At 41.3% G+C, this 20,748-nt stretch overlaps 1 protein-coding gene across 1 annotated transcript in view; it reads left to right on the forward strand.

The window, feature by feature from the left end:
- The window catches only part of LOC308515383 (leukocyte surface antigen CD47-like), a 60,091-nt gene that overhangs the window by 30,588 nt on the left and 8,755 nt on the right, over nt 1–20,748 (forward strand). Inside the window, exons 3-6 of the mRNA XM_081086000.1 lie at nt 10,269–10,376; nt 11,382–11,474; nt 12,474–12,578; nt 14,167–14,259. Of these exons, the coding sequence (XP_080942126.1) occupies nt 10,269–10,376; nt 11,382–11,474; nt 12,474–12,578; nt 14,167–14,259 (399 nt within the window). The remainder of the gene's footprint in view (nt 1–10,268; nt 10,377–11,381; nt 11,475–12,473; nt 12,579–14,166; nt 14,260–20,748) is intronic.

The raw sequence follows: 20,748 nt of genomic DNA on the forward strand, positions 1-20,748 counted from the left end.
CATCAATTACTACTGCAAATCAGAATACCTGACTTTCTCCACACAGTCCTGACATCTTTATAATTCTGAAATCTTTGCTAATTTGATGGATGAAAACATCCTGTTTTAATTTTCATTTTTGTGTTAGTGAGGTGAACGTTCTTTTTTATATTTATTCTACTGGTCATGTTTTAAAGAATATGCTTATGAACCTAAATATTTTGGTGACAATATTTTATTTAGATTCATCTTAGAATAAATAACTGTGGTGTGTGTGTAAGGCATATATTTATTTGATTCACTCAGCCTGGGCTCAGATTTGAAGGTGTTTATAAAAGTGTCACACAAACATTTGTGGAGTCCTTGTGCTGTGTCATGGGCACATTGTAAAGTACTATCCACCTTGGACTGGTATGTCTATTTCTTTTACCAGGTCAGAGAAGTTTTTCATCACTATTCTTTCAAATAAGTTTTCAATTTCTTGCTCTCTCTCTTCTCCATCCAGCACCCTCATGTTGGGAATATTAATAAGCTGATGTTGTCCCAAGAGGATCCTTACACTGTCCTTACTTTTCTCCACTTTTCTCCTCTTTTCTTTTCTTTTCTTTTCTATTCTTTTTCTCTTCTTTTCTTTTCTACTCATTTTTCTTTTTGCTGTTCTGATGGGATATTTTCTGCTTCCTTATCTTCCAAATCCCTGATTTGATTCTCTGCTTCATTTACTCTACTGTTAATTACCTGTAATGTATTCTTCCTTTCAGTTATTGCATTCTTCATTTCTGACTGGTTCTTTATGTTGTCTATCTCCATTATGTTTCCTATCTCTTTGTTGACACTCTCACTGAAATATTTGAGAATCCTCATAACCAGTATTTTGAACTCTGCAGCTGGTAGATTGCTTATCTGTTTTGTTTAGTACTTTTCTGGAGTTTTGTTCTATTCTTTAATTTGAGACATGTTTCTTTCTCTCCTCATTTGGGTAGTCTCCCTATGTTTGTTTCTATGTATTAGGTAGAGTGGCTATGTCCTCCAGTCTTGGCAGAGTAGCCAAGGTGTCCTATAGCACTCAGTGGCATAGCATCCCCTGTCACCCAAGATAGACTCTCCAGGGTGCCCCCTTTGTGGGCTGTGGGCACCCTTCTGTTATAGTTGAGCCTTGATTGTTATTGGCATGTCATTGGGAGGGGTTTACCCCCAGGACAATCAGCTGTGAGGACTGGCAGCAACCACAGCACAGGATCTGCTGTGCAGGACCCAACTCCACAGAGCAAGACTCACTTCATCAGAGCTCTGGTGCCTGATGAGTCTGCCCGTTGAGTATGTCTCTGGTGGAAGTTGTTAGGTGGTGCTTCTGAAGCTGGCCACCTAATACGCTAGGTCTAGTAGATGCAGGCCCTTTTGCCTGTGCCTTTTCCAGGGCCTTCCAGCATGAGGTACAAAGCAATCTGCAGACTGCTGTTACTTGTGCTGGGCTTGGAGGTGGCAAGGCTGGCTACCACTAGTGCTGCATCTGGGGCGACTTAGTAAGAGGCACGAGGCACACTGAGGCCAGATGCTGCTTGTTTGGGGCTTGTGAACATTTGAGAGATTTTAAAAAAGTATGAAGCATGAGCCCAGACAATCTGTTTGTATGGAAAAGCCACTGGAAAGGGCTTGGGTGAGCCTGCAATTTGAATGGGACTGAGTCTCAGAGAATCACCAGCATGGGGCTAACAGTGTGAGCTAGTTTGATGGAGACACAGATATGGGGCTCACCTGCTGGCTCTTTGTGGGCAAAGTCTCAGCAAAGGAACAGGGCTGCTGCCAGCACTTAGGTCCGGGGAAAAGCTGATTCTTCAGCCCTGCCCCTAAAGGCAGACAATTCAGCTTCTCACTGTATGTGTCTGACACATCTTTGAAGCTTCACTCTAAAGCTAGAGTTTAGAACCAAGAAGTCTTTGCATGGGCTCTTTCGTAGGAACTGCCTGGGACTCCAGGAGCCCTTTGTCTCCCTCAGACACAATCCTCACTGGTTTTCACAGCCAGAAGTTTTGTAGACTTTTCCCCCTGGTGCTAGAATCCTGGACTGGGGGACCTGGTGGGGCTAGGCCACCTCCCACCTCAAGAAGGACCTGCACAGTAGAGACATCCCTCCTGATTTTTATCGACTACGTGTGGGTGTGATACCCGCCCATTCCTCCTCTCTACCCTTCCTAACATCTCCATATGGCTCTTTCTTTTATATCCTTAGTTGTAGGACTTCTGTTCAGCTAGATTTCAGGCAGTTCTTAATAATGGTTGTTCTGAAAGTTAGCTGTAGTTTTGATGTGGTTGTGGGAGGATGTGAGTGCTGTGTTTACCTATATACCATCTTGACTGGAACTCAGGTAATCTACTTTTTAGAGTGTAGTGTCTTATGGCCCCTAAAGTATAAATAGTAACTCTGCCTCATGATTTTCACATTATACTACTAGATTTCTAGTACTCCATAACTTATTTGATGACCATGTATGGTCTGTACTTGACCACAGGGGGTTTCTCATAGTGGCTTTTCTAGTTCTGCATGTCAATCTTTTGGTACTCCAAGATACCACCTGGACCTTCATAGGTCAAACATTCAGTAAAGACAGCAGCTTATGCTTTCACTTGGAGGAGAAAGAGTTTCCTTATACCAGAACAGTATCTTGAACTGATCTCAGGGGACCTTTGATCCTGCTGAGGATGAAGCCTGAGAAAACTCCTGAACTCCTGAAGCCAAGCCATATATGGTAAGTACTAGACCACCTTTCAAAGACAAAGGTATCCTACGGGGAAGTGTCCCTAAATGCCTTTGCTGTTAGCTTTAACTTATGAACTTAAAAGCTCAGTCTTATGCTTAGCAAAGAGCTTACAGATGACTGGAATCAAACACTGAGCTTTAGCCAGAGAAACAAATCTCTGACAGTGCTGCATTTCAGGCACTTTGTTTTGTTCTGACTCAGTTTCCCATTCCACTAACAATTAAGTTCCTGCTTGGTTTTCATGGCTCTTCTTCCTCACTCTTTGATAGTATAACAAGTTCTTCCCACTATTGAGATGTTTGATAAATGATTTCAAGCACTGCTTATCAAGACATCTTGATCCTGCAAGATTAAGGTTCAACTCCACCTCAAGATCTGGCTAACATTTTCAAATTCCTTGAGATAGGTATATCTAGGCTTGCCTTTCCCTTCACTGAACTTTTGCTGTTTACAAGAAATCTTTGCATTGCACAAACCTGGGAGACGATAAGCATGACCATGTAAGGCAAAACTATAAATCAATCTAATAATAAATATGAAAAATTACTTTTGTGCCATGACCTCTAAATTCTTTTGTCAAAATATTAAAAACCCTCTATTGTAGACCTGAAATTAATATAATAGCGTATGTCAACTGTAACTGAAAAAAAAAACTCTCAGTACCAGCTTTATTAGGAAATGAAACAATAATAAAAATAATATTTAGTACATGATAAATTAAAACATTACAAACATTGAAAGTGTTTTATCAAGAGTGATTTAAGCAATGCTTGTCTTCTTGTCTCTGAATACAAAGCAAGCTTGGGGAATTGTCATACTTCAAAGTTCAGATCAGCTTCCAGTATTTTGTTCTTCGCATTTTCAGTGTCATAAACTATCTCTAAGCTTTCCTTCCATATAAAGTTTTTTTCCCCTTCCTTCCTTCCTTCCTTCCTTCCTTCCTTCCTTCCTTCCTTCCTTCCTTCCTTCCTTCTTTCTTTCTTTCTTTCTTTCTTTCTTTCTTTCTTTCTTTCTTCTTTCCCTAAAGATCTACATATATCTCCTCCCACCCCCTTAGCCATTCCCAGCTCAGGCAAGCCTCCACTACCCCAATGTCTATGTCCATTAAAAAAAAAAATGGCCGAAACCGGTTTGGCTCAGTGGATAGAGCGTTGGCCTGCAGACTGAAGGGTCCCAGGTTCGATTCCGGTCAAGGGCATGTACCTGGGTTGCAGGCACATCCCCAGTTGGAGATGTGCAGGAAGCGGCTGATCGATGTTTCTCTCCCATTGATGTTTCTGACTCTCTATCTCTCTCTCCCTTCCTCTCTGTAAAAAATCAATAAAATATATTTAAAAAAATGATTTTGAAGAGAGAGGAATGGAGAGGAAGAGAGAAGGGGGCAGGAAGGGCAGGAAAGAGAGAGAAACATCAATGATGAGAATCATTGATCGGCTGCCTCCTGCACCCCCATACTGTTGATCAAGGCCACAACCTGGGCATGAGCCCTTGACCGGAATCAAACCTGGGACCCTTCAGTACAAAGGCCAATGCTCTATCCACTGGTCCAAACCAGCGAGGGGTATGATGTATTCTTAATCTGAGATGCATTACAGCTCACTGGTTAGCCTTCTAACATCATCAAGTCACTAACTGCTTAGTGAGGGAACATCTAAAGGTCATGTCTTTGAGCAGGCATTTAATTCTTGGAATTTGGGGTTTTGTTCCTAGGTAGGTCTATAGGGGCTTATCAAATTCTGTCTTCAGAGTTTCATGTAAACTAAGATGATAGTTATCATTTGATCTTCAAATTGACCTGCAAATTGCACTAGATTTCATGAAGCACAACCTGCATTCTATCTTTTATGTGCTTTATATCAATGACAAGGAAAGGAAAATTATTACTGGAGTATCTGTTTCTAACATTAGCTGTTTCTTCAGGTGACCAGAGGGACATACCATTTCTTCAATCATATGAACTTGAAAAATTATATAAAGGGACTTTCTTAGGCTTAGAGCAGCCCCAGACCTTTTATTTAACCGTGGAAGATCTGGGAGTAACACTTTCGGGCACTCACTTCTTCCCTGTCCCAAACACCCACACTCACTCTCACATTAGAGCTAAGGGTCTTGAGGCAGCACTTGGAATAGTGATCATCACATAGTAGGTGCTCAATCAATTATTTTTTTTAAAATATATTATATTGATTTCTCACAGAGAGGATGGGAGAGGGACAGAGAGTTAGAAACATCAATGAGAGAGAAACATCCATAAGCTGCCTCCTTCACACCCTCCACTGGGGATGTGCCCATAACCACGGTACATGCCTTTGACCAGAATCGAACCTGGGACCCTTCAGTCCACAGGCCGACACTCTATCCACTGAGCCAAACCAGCTAGGGTGTCAATCAATTCTTGAATAAAGTAATCTACTTGTACCTTGATTTGGTTGAGATGGACTAATAAAAAGCCATGGTACATTGTAACTACACAATAAATATTTGTAAATAAATGAAGGAAGCAACCTAGCTCATTCTGAGATGTAGCTGGATAGATTTAGTTATTTTATAGATAGTATAAGAGGAAAAACTTTAGAATTCCTGATTTTTTCACAAAAATCTAATATTGTCTCCCAATGATTTTGGTTTTCCTGTGTCAGGTAGCACTAAGGTTATAAGTTTTGTTTAAAAATGTAAACACTGACACCACCACATGATGGTGAGCTTCTGGAGCAACAGGAACCTTTTCCATTGCTGGTGGGAGTGCAAAATGGTACAACCACTCTGGAGAAGAGTTTGGCAATTTCTTACAAAATTATCTTTTATATGATGATCCAGCAATTGTGCCCATTGGCATTTATCCAAAAGAGTTGAAAACTTAAGCATATGGATATTAATAGCAGCATATACATGACTGCCAAAACTTGGAAGCAACCAAGATGTTTCAGTAAGTGAGTGTCAACATGAATTGTAATACACCCAGATAATAAGAAATGAGGTATCGAGCTATGAAAGGACACGGAGAAACATTAAATGCATATTATTAAGTGAAAGAAGCCAATCTGAAAAACCTACATACTGTATGTTTCCAACTACAAGACATTCTGGAAAAGGCAAAATGGTGGAAACAATGAAAACATCAGTCATTCCTAGAATTGGGTGCAGGCAGAGTGCATAGACAGAGCACAGAGGATTTTTACGGCAGTGAAAATACTCTGTATGATACGATGATGATGGATAGATGTAATTTTGCATTTGCCTAAGCCCATATCATGTACAACCCCTAAGGCAAACTATGGGCTTTGGGTAGTTATGATGTGTCAATGTAGGTTCATCTTGGTAAAAATAGCATCATTCTGGAGGCTGATGTTGATAATGAGGGAGTTATGCATGTGTGGGGGCAGGGAATGTAGGGTGGTGGTCTTTACCTACCTCTAAATTTTGTTGTAAATCTAAAACAGTGCTTTAAAAGTATTTAAAATGTGTAAATACTGCTATTTCTCATATTTTATTTTGTGTATTGATTTCAATACTTTTAGTTGCGGGAAATGTTTTAAAGCATAGATATTTTTTAAATTACATAGTCTTGCCAAAAAGCCTGAAAATCATACCAGGAAGTTTGATAAGAACCCATTAAGAACACATTAAATTATCTTTATCTTAATGCCAAGTGTTTGTGTCATTACTTGAGTTTATTTTCTTTGTTTATATTTAAAATTTTTATAGATGTGATAAATAAGGATAAATATACCTATTACAGGACAAATAAAGATCACCAAAAAAGTTTCCTTGTGATACCTGAGTTCTATGGCGTATATATCAGATTGCAAACCCTTTTCTCTACACTGAAAGAAATATCAACTGGACTACAAAATATCTTCTCCCCACTTTCTGTGGGATGTGCTAAAATGTGGCCACTGTGGCAGAGGAAATGAGTTAAAAGAAACTAATTTTAAATGATTCCCTAAACAAAACATGGAGATAGATCCTCTTTCACTGCCTATGATTATTTAAGTAGATTTCACTAATATATTTGTTAGAAATAGTTGCTTAACTTATGGGAGTTGGAAGTATACTTGAAAATATTTAGTAGTTGAACCCATCAACAGAAACTAAAACTACCTCCACTATTTATATGCAAAGGTTTTGAAAAGGTTGTTCTATAGAACACTGTCAATCATAGTATTATATGGTGTTTTATCTTTGTTGTTACTGTTGGTATTATTTTTCTCCCATAACTCTTCTAAGCCTGAAGAGGTTGAATTTTATATGAAAATCAAACCCTTATTAAGTCAGCCTTTTTGAATGAACTTCTACTGTACTCTAAAGGTGAATTCTTGCTGCTTGATCTTAGTAGTTCTTTTATGTATTCAATTAAGCCTGGGAGAGTGTCTTTTGAATGTTTAATTGTGAAGTGCATTTGAAACAGCTTCTGTTTCATCATCCTTTTGTAGAACTTTCAAGCTCTATTTAGACAACAATATGCATTGATTTGAAAGGAAAAATTGACATATGTCTAAGTTTATTTTTCTACCTATGTCTGTGCCTTTTGTAACCTATACACTGTATTTTTTAAAAATATATTTTATTAATTTTTTACAGAGAGGAAGGGAGAGAGAGATAGAGAGCTAGAAACATCGATGAGAGAGAAACATCGATCATCTGCCTCCTGCACACCTCCCACTGGGGATGTGCCGGCAACCTAGGTACATGCCCTTGACTGGAATCGAACCTAGGACCTTTCAGTCCTCAGGCCGACGCTCTATCCACTGAGCCAAACCAGTTATGGCTGAATTTTACCCTCACTAGTGTTTGAGTCTAGAAAATAGGGAATCTGTTCCCTGTTCTAAGGCAGGGACATGACTGAGTCATGGTCACAACTTATGTAACTGAGGGGTAAGTTCCAAGCCTGTATAGATCAAATGGAAGCTTGGGGAACTTGCCATATTGTTTTTAACTCTTTCCTGTTTAATGTGGCTCTACCCTGTCACACACAGAGCAGGGCTTGTGGGGGGCGGTTGGGGTGCCGCCCTCTATCACCTACAGAGCAGGGCAGATCAGGGGGTTGGGGTGCCGCACCCTGTCACACTCAGGGCAGGGCCAATGGGGAGGTTATGGCTCTACCCCGTCACACACAGATCAGGGCCCGTGGGGGGAGGGGGGGTTGGGGCGCCGCACCCTGTCACACACAGAGCCGCAGGGCGATCAGGGGGTTTGGGCGCTGCCCCCTGTCACACTGATCCTGGTGCCGGGAGGCCTCTCAGCTCTGCTGATCCCGGTGCTGGGAGGCATATTACCCTTTTACTATATAGGATTGAGGCCTGGTGCACGGGTGGGGGACAACTGGTTTACCCTGAAGGGAATCCTGGATCAGGGTGGGAGTCCCACTTGGGTGCCTGGCCAGCCTGGGTGAGGGGCTGATGGCTGTTTGCAGCTGTCACACACCCTTCAGGGTGAGGGTCCCCACTGGGGTACCTGGCCAGTCTGGGTGAGGGGCTGAGGGCTGTTTTCAGGCTGGTGGATGACTGAAGCTCCCAACCACTCCTTTTTTTTTTTTTTTTAATTCTGCGCCAGCTTTAGCTCTGAGGCTTGGCTCCAGCTCTTAGGCCTCCACTGCTGAAAGCAGGTATCTGGTTTGTTTGGGTTCTATAATCGAAACACTGTTTCAACTCCAGCTCTGAGATCCTGGCTGGCTGAAAGCAGGTTTCTGGGGTTTTGTTTAGCTTCTATATTTGTAACAATGTTTCAAACTGCCAGCTCAGAGGCCGGCAGAGGCATCGGGGAATGTTGGAGTCCTCTGTCACTGAAGTAAGCAAGCCTCATGTTCGCTCAAGCTGCCTGGCTGCTGGCCGCCATCTTGGCTGGCAGTTATTTTGCATATCACCCTGATTAGCCAATGGGAAGGGTAGCAGAGGTACAGCTAATTACCATGTTTCTCTTTTATTAGATAGGATAGGATATAACGAGCCAGAGGCCTTCACATATGAAACAACCTAACAGACGACCGAACAGTCTGAGTGGGGGAACAAGGCCGGCATGGGGGTTAGTGAGGGATGACCAAATGACTGAGCAGCAGGCTGCGTGGGGCGACCTGGCTGGTAGGGGGCAGTGAAGGGTGACCAAACGACTAAATAGCAGGCTGCATAGGGCAATCAGGCCAGCAGGGGGGATAGTGAGGGGCGACCAGGCCAGCAGTGGGGGCAGTTTTGGGCAAGCAGGCTGGCAGGGGGAACAGTTAGGGGTGACCAGGCTGTCAGAGGGGGGCTGTTGGGGGAGACCAGTTTGGCAAGGGTTGGCAGGGACCATGCTGCTGGTGGTGGCAGTTAGGGGCATTCAGGCCAGTGGGGAGGGGAAGTTGGGGGCAACCAGGCCAGAAGGGGGGCCAGTTAGAGGTGATCAGATCGGCAGGCAGAAATGGTTAGGGGTGATCAGGCTGGCAGGGGGGCCAGTTAGGGTGATCAGGCAGGCAAGCAGTTGAACAGTTAGGAGCCAGCAGTCCTGGATTGTGACAGAGATAACTGGCTGTCGGACATTCCCCGAGGGGTCCTGGATTGGAGAGGGTGCAGGCTGGGCTAAGGGGGAACCGCGCCCCCCCCCACACACACACACAAATTTTGTGCTCGGGCCTCTAGTCTATATATGTAAAAGCCTAAGTGACCAAAGGACTGAAAGACCAATCGACCATTCGAGATGATATACACTGATGACCAAGAAGCAGATGCTCAATACAGGAGCTGGCCCTGGTGTATTCCCACAGGCAACCTCTCAAGACTGGCCAACCTCCCGTGGTCGCTCCCCCTGGCCACCAGCCACGATTGGCCCTGATCATCACGCAGGCCGAGGGACCCCACCTGTGCACGAATTCATGCACAAGGCCTCATATATATATATATATATATTAGTTGAACAATCTAAGCATTCTCTTCCTTCAGGATATCAAGAGGGTGTGATTAGTCCAATTTTATTCTAGTTTTTCAAAATAAAATATCTAGATTTCCAGATGTTTATCATTTTAAGTAAGGTGGAACAAAGTTCTCTTTTTCTCAGTATTACCAATTATCCAGTTATTTCCCATCAGCATTATCTATATCAGTTGTAAGGCTGAGGCAGTTTTACTCCTCAGGGGACATTTCACAATTGATACAACTGGCGCTGTTACTGGTATGCAGTTTGGAGGGAGGCAGGGATGCTACTAAACCTTCTAAATGTGCAGAGCAGCCCCCTTCCACCATAAAGATTTATCTGGCCCTAATGTTAATAATGTCCCAATTGAGAAAGTATGATGTATATGACTTCATCTTTAAATTGTAAGATAATAAAAGCATCACCCGTAAATTCAGCATCCATATTTATACGGCCGTGACACTATTTAGTCATTGATGGACTTATGAAAAAGATTTGAGGTGGCTGCACATGATACAACTGAGTTATTCCCCAAAGGTTGTTCAATTATAGGAAGTTATCAGTTTGTGTCTGCACTATTTAAGTTACAGAAATCGCTTCACTTCTTGAGATTGAGTTCATGGAATTCTTTGTGTGTTTTCTTTCAAGCACTTAAATATAATTCCAATATTATGAAGGAGAAAATCATCATTATATCTGTGGCTGGACTAGTTCTCAGTATATTAGTCATTGTTGGAGCCGTTTTCTTCATCCCAGGTAAGATGTGCAGTTACTATGAGGGAAGTCATGGTTGATAAGGTTGAGAACATTGTGGGGGGTGGAACTCTAGGGGAGAATCCATTCCTTGCTTCTTCCGTTTTCTGGTGTTTGCTGGCAACCTGCAACTCCTTGGCTTGTGGCAGCGTAACTCCAATTCCACTCTTAAAACTCCTGTGCATCTCTCTTCCAAAGACACTTATCATTGAATTTAGACCCCACCTTGTTAATCTAGGATAAATTCCTTCTCCCAAGAACCTAAACTAATTCATATAATGGTATGCTCATTCTTTGGCTCTATAAATTAACATTCTGAGCTTCCTGGAATTAGGGGATAGGCAGATTTTTAGGGCCACCATTTAACTCACTGCAAAGGCAAACTTCATCAGGCAAGACATGGAAGTGGGAATGAACATGGGAAACAAATCAATCTGAAACTGCATTTGCCTTTGGAGGATGGGAATGGGATTCGAGAATAAGCGTATGCAGCACATGGAAAGAACAGCAGGGATAGGCTGGGACTCAAAGTGTAGATGTAGAAAGCCTACGTTTTATTAACAAAATACAATATGGGTGTAATGTTTAGGAACAGAAATTTGGCAGTTCTCTTTGCAGCTGAAGTTAGTGAGGGTGTGGTGAGGAAAGAGATGAATTAAGAAGACAGCTACAAAGAATAGCTATTTTGACTTTGGGACAGACTGAATATAGCACATGAAGAAATTGGTAAGAGACTCCAAGGTAGTTAAGAAGGAGAAAAAGCCAATTGAAGGTTTTGACTTGTTGAGACTTAGATGTTGACAATTAGATGTCTTCAGTTTGGTCTTAAATAAAAAAATTGTCACTTATTTTGTGTAAGGTTTTAGGGAAAGCATTTATTTTTAAACATTTGTAGTTTATAAGAGTAGTATTGAGATGAATACATTCAATAAATTAAGTACTTTAATTTCCCACAGAGTAGAAAGTATGTAGGAAAATATTTTAAACGTTAATTTTATTTATCAACAGGTGAATATTCAACAAAGAGGGCCAGTGGACTTGGTTTAATTGTAGCTTCTACAGTAATACTAATATTACTTCAGATCTCTATGTTTATGATAGGTAAGTATTTTTTGTTTCAGCATGATTGTGTCCTTTTTCATTTAAAAAGCATCATTTTTTATTAAAATAATTCTTGCATTTTTTATAATACAATACAAGTTGATTTGTCTCCCTAGCTATTCTTAGTAAAAAATTTCCACCCATAAGGATTAATTTTAATGTTATATTAGGTTTTAACATAGTTATTTTATAAAAAATGACTTTCAGAGATATATTTAATGCTAGCCAATGGATTTTTTAAAATTATACTATCTAATTTCTTAACAATGATCTTCATATTCTTATTTCAGGTTTTGAAATTATGAGTAGATATTAAACATTCTCATTATATTCTGTTGCGAAAACTCTCTTTAAAAAACTAGTTATACAAAATAAGGTTGTAAATCATAAAGAGTTATTGTAAATATTAACATTGAGTTTTAAAAGTTATACATTATGATTATCCAACCAATAATTGGTAACATTTTTCACTCTATTTTTGGGTTAAATCACTAAATATTTTTATTATTAAAGCATCTATTTTTTCCATTTGCATATTTAACTCTTGGTATGAGAGCCTATCTCTGGGTTGCTATACATTAAGATGGTATTAATTTGTTCTAAAGCCACAATTAGGGATTATGATGTCTACAATGGCATGCTTGCACAGTGGTTCTCCACCAGAGTGATTTTGTGTGCACATGGTGAGACCCTGCTAATAGCCACTCCTATGGTAAAATACCCACGTGTGGTAAAAGCAGCATTGTTCTAAGATTTGGGGTAAAAACTGCCAATGCAGCTCAGCTCCCTGCAGAAATGAAAGGTTGCTGAGGGTGTGAATGTGGAGCTGACTCCTGGAGTGGAGAGAGATGGCTTAAGTCACTGGGAAAGCAGCCACCACCTGACAGAGTCAGTCTTCGGTCCTAGGATACTGACCTTGACTGTACGAAATACAAGTGGAAGTGATTGCTTCTTAAACATGTGTAACATGCTTTTTTTTTTTGCTTTTTTTCCTTGAAGCTCCAGCTAAAAGGAAGCTCCCCATCAGCATCAGCATCATCTTATTGTTCGTTCAGGTGCTGGGCCTTTTGATCTCTGTGGTTGGACTAAGCCTCTGTGTCTCAGGTGAGGGTCACAATCTATTCTAGACCCAATTTCTCTTCCTACCAGTAATTTCTCTTAGAGCTCTTTTTCTCTTTCCTTTTCTTTGTATTTATTATTCTGTTTTAAATACATGGATTTTATGTGTTATAGCACTTTAGGTTCACAGCAAAATGTAGTGGAAAATACAGAATCTCCCTGTACCCTATCTACTCACAGCCTCCTCCTCTATCAACATCTCCCACCAAGTAGTACATTTGTTACAGTCTGTTGAACCAACATTGGCCCAACATTATCACCCAAAGTCCATCGTTTATATAAGGGTTCAGTCTTGGTGTTGTATGGTCTACGATTTTGATAAATGTATAATGACATGGACCATAGTCATAGCATATCATATAAAAAAGTTTACCTGCTGCCAAAATCCTTGGTGCTCTGTCTATTCATCCTCCCTATTCTGAAACCCCTGGCAACCACTGATCATTTCACTGCCTCAATAGTTTTGCATTTTCCAAAGTGTCTTATACTTGAAATCATACAGTATCTAGCTTTTTCAAATTGGCTACTTTCCCTTAGTAGTGTGCATTTAAGGTTCCTCCATGTCTTTGGGTGCTTGATAACTCATTTATTTTTTATCACTGAATAATATTCAGTTGTGTGAATGGGCAATAGTTTGTTTATCCATTCACCTATTGGAGGACATTTTGGTTGTTTTCTGCACAGGAAAAGGTATTGATTTGTTATAAAATCACAAATCTAGACACACAATATAGAAGTGCATGTTTTTGTATGGACGTACTTTTTCAACTTCATTTGGGCAAACACTAAGGCATGCAATTGCTAGATTGTATGTTAAGAATATCTCTAGTTTTGTAGCAAATTACCAAACTGTCTTCCAAAGTGGCTGCACCATTTTGCATTCCCACCAGCAATGAATGAACACTTCTGTTGCTCTCATTCATGCCAGGTTTTAGTGTTGTGAGCTTTTCATTTTTTCACTCATTTTTCCCCTACTGAGGTCAGTGCTTTCCACATTGGCTGATTGTTTAGTGGCCAAACTGCCACACCTGTATTCATGAATGAGCTTTTAAAAGAACCATTTGGGTGGAAGTTTAGGCTTCACAGACTATTTCCCTTTAGTCTAGACTTGATAAGGTACATGCTATGCAAGCAATGGCTGTTCTTTCCGTACAGGTAAAGGAATTTGGAATCATTGCACTGAGTTAATAATGGGTATACAAATGTAGGTAATTTTTGTTTCTTTTTTTAAAAATATATTTTTATTGATTCCAGAGAGAAAGGGAGACGGGGAGAAAGATTGAAAAAATGATGAGAAACAATCACTGATTGGGTGCCTCTGGCATGCCCCCAACTAGGGACCAAGCCTACAAACCAGGCTTTGCCCTGATCAGGAATTGAACTATGACTTCTTGGTTCATAAGTTGATGCTCAACTACTGAGCTACACAGGCTAGACAGTTATTTGTGTTTCTTGAGAATGAGAAAAATAATTACTCTCCCTAAAACTTAATGTTATTTCTGTTATTGATTCTTTTAAGAAGTTCAGTTATTTCAGGTGAATTTCTAATATAAAATTTTATTTGTTTTTGCAGAGTGCATCCCAGTGCATGGTTCTCTTCTGATTTCAGGCTTGGGTATTACAGCCTTAGTGGCATTACTTGGATTAGTTTATATGATATTTGTTGGTAAGTCAGCTTTGTTTTTGTTAGTCTATGCCAAGAATTCCAAGTCTATAATAATAAAAGTGTAATATGCTAATTAGACTAGACAGCCAACGACCTTCTGGACATCATTGTGGATGTCCTTTGGGACGAAGCTGCAGTGATGGGGGTGAGGCAGAGGTGGTTAAGGGTGATCAGGAAGGCAGGTGAGCAGTCAGGGGCAATCAGGCAGGCATTATGGTTAGGGGCACTCAGACAGGCAGGCAGAGGGGTTGGGGGCAATCAGGCAGGCAGGCAAGCAGTTAGGGGGTGATTAGACAGGCAGAGTGGTTAGGGGTGATCAGGTAGGCAGAGGGGTTAGGGGCAATCAGGCAGGCAGAGTGGTTAGGGGTGATCAGGCAGGCAGGTGAGTGGTTAGGCATGATCAGACAGGCAGGCAGAGGAGTTAGGGGCAATCAGGCAGGTGAGCGGTTAGGAACCAGTGGTTCCGTCTCTCTCTTGCAGCCTGTAAGATTCTCTCTTTGACCTGAACATTTGCCATGGTAATTATGATTTGTCTTGGTGTGGGTCTTTTCGGGTTCACCTTGTTTTGGACTCTCTGTGCTTGTGTGACTTTTTTCTTCCCCACCTCAGGGAAGTTTTCTGATATTATTTCTTCGAATAGGTTTTCTAATCCTTGTTCCTCTTTCTGTTGTTCTGGCACCCCTACTATTCATATGTTGTTTCATTTCATGTTGTTCCAAAGCTCTCTTAGGCTCTCCTCCTGTCTTTTAATTTTTTTCTCCAATTGAAGTACAGTTTGGGTGTGTTTTGCTTCCTTGTCTTCTAATTCACTAATTCGGTCCTCCGCTTCTCCTAGTCTACTAGGTGGTGTTTTTTATTGCAGCTGTATCGCTCTTCATTTCTTCTTGGGTCTTACATAAGTTATTGATTTTTTCATCTGTTTCTTCTTGCTTCTTGCATAAGTTGTTGATTTTTCCTCCATTTATGCACTCTAGGACCCTTATTCTGAATTCTTTTTCTGTCATGTTGAATGCCTCTGTATTACTTAGCTGCTTTTCTGGCGAGTCTTCCTACCCATGTTTGATCTCACTGACATATCTAGATGTTGAGTCGTTCAGTGACTGCTCCCTGGGTAGCAGTGGCTCCTTGGGCTGTGGTTGCTCTTCGGGCGGTTGCGGTAGCAGCTGCTTCTCAGTTGGCAGCAGCTCCTCTGGTGGGTGCTGTTCACAGCTGTGGTGGCTCTTCTAGCTGGTTGGGGGAGGCTTCACGTGCAGCTGCTGTTCCTCAGACAGAGGGTGTGGTGATCAGGAGGCTGCTGTTGCTTGGATCTTTCCATGAAAAGTAGGACTCCACATAGTTGCCCTGTCCCAGATCCGGTGTCTCCGGGTTAGCAGCCGATCTCTGGATGCTGGGTCTTTGGGTATACAGTATACGTTTCCAAAAAACAGCCACTCAAGATGGAGCGGTCTACGCGGCTGAGCCGGCGATCTGGGAGAGAGTTCAGCCGCAGTCTCCAACTTTCAATCCGCTTTCTCAAGGATTCCTGTGCAGTTCCCAGCTGCAAACTGTCTCTTAGCTGAATATCCTCTGCTTATTCAGGCTGTATGTTACCCGCTTCAGCTGCTCACCCTAACAGCTCCGGGACAAGGCACGGGACATGTCCGTCTATACCTCCGCCATTTTTCTCTCTCAGCGATCTTTTTTTTAAAACTATATTTTATTGATTTTTCACAGAGAGGAAGGGAGAGGGATAGAGACTTAGAAACATTGATGAGAGAGGAACATTGATCAGCTGCCTCCTGCACACCTCCTACTGGGGATGTGCCCACAACCAAGATATATGCCCTTGGCCGGAATCAAACCTGGGACCTTTCAGTCCACAGGCCGAAGCTCTACCCACTGAGCCAAACCTGTTAGGGCGAGATGGTGATCTTTTGACCACATGGGGGTGGCCATCTTGTGCGAGGTTGTGATGGTCAATTTGCATATTACCTCTTTATTATTTAGGATTAGGTGTCACTCACTGATGGTCAGGTCTTTGTTGTTTTTTTCCCCTTCATTATCTGGTTTGCCCTCCCTTTTATTTCCATACCCCCATGTGTTTATTATCTAACAAAGATTGATGTGAAGACGCTAACTCAAGTAGAAATAGGCATTGCCTAGCTGCCACCCCCTTGACCTTGTTCGCCCCCCTTCTCCATTGCCAACATCCCTAAGAGGCCTGTGAAACCATAAAATTACAAACATACTATTCTCACATGAAAAATAAAGGGAAATTATGAAAATCCACCGGGTTATTTTTTATCTATCATACTTAAATACACCATGTGCAAATTAAGAATTTAACCCATTTTATTGACATGGTGAGAATATTCAAAAATTAACTTTTCACATTAACTTGCCTGATGCCAGAGTTCAGAGGCACCCCTGCCTTCAGTTGAAGGGCAAGAAGAGCAAAGGTACAGGAACGTTGCTCTGTAGATACTGATGTAGACTAGGAAAATGGATGTGTGTTTATTATAGAGTCTGTGAAGCTGAGTAGGTATAACATTAAGGTTGCTAATTTGAGCATTTTAAACAGGAAGTAAAAATTGTAAATGTTTCCAGAATAACTTTTACTCATTGCAGATGCACTGTTTTGGGAAAGCCTAAAGATGTGTCTCAACTCACATGCAATAAAATCCTCAGACAGTTAAAAAAATCTAAGCTATCTTTTTAAGATTAAGTTAATGTTCCTCTGAGAAGTTTAACTTGATCATTTTCGTTATTTCCAAGTTTAAATTTATAGCTTTACCTGTTACTTTTAGGAGTAAGATTTTAACTTTCATTTTTGTTTGTTTGTTTGTTCTGTTTTTTTCTGGTCTTCTTAACCCTGTTGGATATTTTTAATGGAAGCATTTAAAATGAAATTATGGGCTGGGAACAATAAAAACATGAAAGCATATAAGAGATTACAATAAACTAAACTTGATCAAGTTAAGCCTGTTACTTATATAGGATATTTACATACTTGTTGATTTTTTAAAATTCATTACCAGTATAAGGACTATAATCATGTTTTAATACAAAACAACCTACTAGAAGTCAAAAAAATTTTGACGACATATAAGATATATTAGAATGATGAGAATTAGAGATATAACATTTCAGTGATATTTTCTTGCCCATTGTTGAGGAGAGGGGAATCTGGTATCAATAGAAAAACTATTTTTGAAAATTCACAAACTAGAATTATATTTATGTCATGTCAAGTTTTTTGGGGAGAGAAGAACAAATCAAAACATTGCAAGTGAGTTCATATGAAATGCTTAAGGTTTTGTGGTTCTAAAACTATGTAGCAAGGCAGGCTGGTGCTGGTGTCAGGTCTTGGCCCTTTTATTGATAGGTTTGGGGTTCCCTGACCCAGCTTGTTTGAGAAATTTTAACCTGAGGAAGGACAGACCATTCATATGCAAATCTGATGCACACAGCTTGGGTGGGATTGTAAATTGCATGAGCCTGGGTCTCAGGGAATCCCCAGGGCAGAGCAAACAGAAATGGCTGCCAGTCAGTCTGGTAACTGAGGAGGTCCCAGTTCAGGAACAATGACACCCTATAAGCACCTATGTCTGGGAGAAAGCCGCCCCCAAGTTCCTGCCCCAATGCCAAACTCCTCATATGTGTCTGGGTCCCCCAGAGCCTTCCCCTGATGCTGGAGCTCAGAGAAGTGGGACCTTGTATGTTCAGTTCGTGTGCTGGCCTTTTAAGAGGAACAGCTTGGTCTCCAGCAGCCTCTGTGTCACTGAAGCTCAATCTGCAATAGTTTTTACAGCACATAGTTATGGGGACTTCTCTTCTCAGCTCTGCGATCCTGGGTTGGGCATCTGGTGTGGAGCTGGGAACCCTTGCTCCTCATGGGAGGCCTAACAGAGATGATCTCCCTCCCAATTAAATAAGTAGCACATGTGGGTGCCAGACCAGCATATTCTGGGTCTTTGCACCCCCTTCCAGTCTCCATGAACATCTTATTTACTTCCCTAGTTGTAGGACTTCCATTCAGCCAGCTTTCTGGTGGTTCTGGATGATGGTTGTTCTGTATTGAGCTGTAATTTTGATGTGGTTGTGGGAGGCAGCAAGTACAGGTGTTTGCCTATGCTGCAATCTTGGTTCTCTGATTTGTCAGTTCTTAATACTAATTTGGATGAAAATATTCCTGAGCTCCAAAATATAACTCTAAATCTGACCACACACGACAGTAACAGTGATGGGAATCTCATGGGAGCAGGTACATAAGTGGGCCTCACAGAGAGTAAAACAGTAGGTAGTTCAGGAAGTGGAAGGATCCAGTATGTTTCCAAAGACTGAGTCATCATGCTGCCCTCTCAGGAACAAGAGTCAGTTAGCCCTTCTGCCAGTTATCATTACTTGGTTCCTCTCTCTGTGGTTCTTTCCCTGATAGCCAACTAGCTCATCCTCTCTTTTTTACATTCTTATTCTTCATCTTATTTATGTCTTCTCACTGATAGCTTTTCTTACCTAGAGCTGTAAGCTTTGAGCTTCTTGCTTACTTCCCTTGTCACCCTCCTTTACCATTGCCAACTTTCTAGTCTTCATCTGATACTCTCCCTTCAGATGTCAGGGGGAGAAGAAACTTTCCAGGCCAATCAGCAGTCATTTTCCCTGTTCCAGAGCCTTATCAGCTTCTGGCCCACCTAGAGAGTGGCTGCCCTTGAGTCGGGTCTCACTTACCCACATTTCCCATCAGCTTTGGGAGCTTCATAAAGTGGGTCTGGAGGAAAGGTAGTAAATAAATAGCATAGAAAACTAGAGAAGTTCTGGGGCCTGCCTCAACCTACTAGTAAGCAAATCCAGTGCTGTCATCCAATTCAGAGCAGTGCGGTTGACTACTCTAACTGGTAGCATCCTCCTCCTCCAGAGTCATTCACAAGATGTTGCTGGTTGAGGCTTTTGTATCTGCAGGACTCTGATTTTGTAATTAGGACTGGTTTTAGCTGCTCTGGGTACTCCTCGCTTTGTTTTTTTTAAGGAAGTTCTCTCTTCTTTATGCACCTAGAGCAGTTCTTTTTCCTTTGTCACATTCTTCATGCCCTATATGCCTTCATCTTCATTCACCAATCCGTTCAGAAGCAGTGAAGGATAAGCTAAGAAGGAACACATAGAGAAGGACTTGGCTGTAGCTAAAACAAACTGCCTAGAATAATTCCTTAAACTCAGAGGGACCTGAATATTTTCTTTCATTTGTTACTTACCTAGAGCTTTGAACACTGGAAAGATGAAAGAAAGGAAAAAGAAGACTAGGCTACAAGGAACAAGAGCAGTGAGCTAAGGGTGGGTGATGGAGCAGAGGCAGAGATTGGTCACTGTCACATTCTTCGAACTTAGTAGGGAAGATGTCGAGTCCACCTTGGGGTGCGTAGATGACAGCATTTATCCGCCACAAAGTTGGGGGAGATGCGGCATATGCAAGTGAGCAAATGGGTATGTTTATTATTTGATTTGGGCGCGTTATTTGCTTCACCGAGCCATGCCAGCCAGGTTAATGTTCTTTATTTTTTAAATAGACTGTCAAAACTGGAACTTTTTCAATGGACTTTCTGGCATCTCTAGTTTTAGGCTTGAATGTTTTATTTTATTTTTAATCTTATTTTATTTATTTTTTATACATCTTTATTGTTGAAAGTATTACATATGTTCCCCTTCCCCCCCACTGACCTCTTCTAGGCTGCCCTCACCTCCTGCTATTGTAAATTGTTCTGCTGTGAACATAATGGTGCATACATTCTTTTGATTGGTGTGTTGGGTTTCTTAGGACATAATCCTAGAAGTGGGATCATTGTGTCAAATGGCACTTCCATATTTAAATTTTTGAGGAAATTTCATACTGTTTTTCATAATGGCTGCACCAGTCTGCATTCCCAGCAGCAGTGAACTAGGGTTCCCTTTTCTCCACATCCTTACCAGCACTTTTCATTTGCTGATTTGTTGAAATGGCCATGAGCCATTCCAACAGATGAGAGGTGACATCTCACTGCCATTTCAATTTTTATCTCTCTGATGATCAGTGACTTTGAGCATTTTTTCATATGACTCTTGGCCATCTGTATGTCTACTTTGGAGAAGTGTCTATTTAGGTCCTTTGCTCATTTTTAAATTGGGTTGTTTGTCTTGCTCTTGTTAAACTGAACCATGTCCAGCATGGCCTGGGGTGAACCTGAGGAGGGGCAGTGAAGAATTAAAGAAGACAAACAAGGAAATACAGTTGGGACCAGGTGGATCACTGCCTGGATGAGGAAACAGTGACAGAGCTTGTAAGCCGAAGTTTATTTTATAGTCATATCACACAAAGCAAAACATGGGGAGTGGTCAACATGTTTACAATGTTCTTGCGAGTTTCAAATTTATTTCATTACTCAAGCCTTGTTTTGGCAGTACTTGCTGCCCCTCCCACAGCCCATTAGCTACCCAGGAACAAGGGAGGACTACAAGTTCATGCTTAATTGTGCTAGGAGG

This window comes from Myotis nattereri (assembly GCF_964212035.1).
Source record: "Myotis nattereri genome assembly, chromosome: 3".
NCBI classification, from domain to species: domain Eukaryota; kingdom Metazoa; phylum Chordata; class Mammalia; order Chiroptera; family Vespertilionidae; genus Myotis; species Myotis nattereri.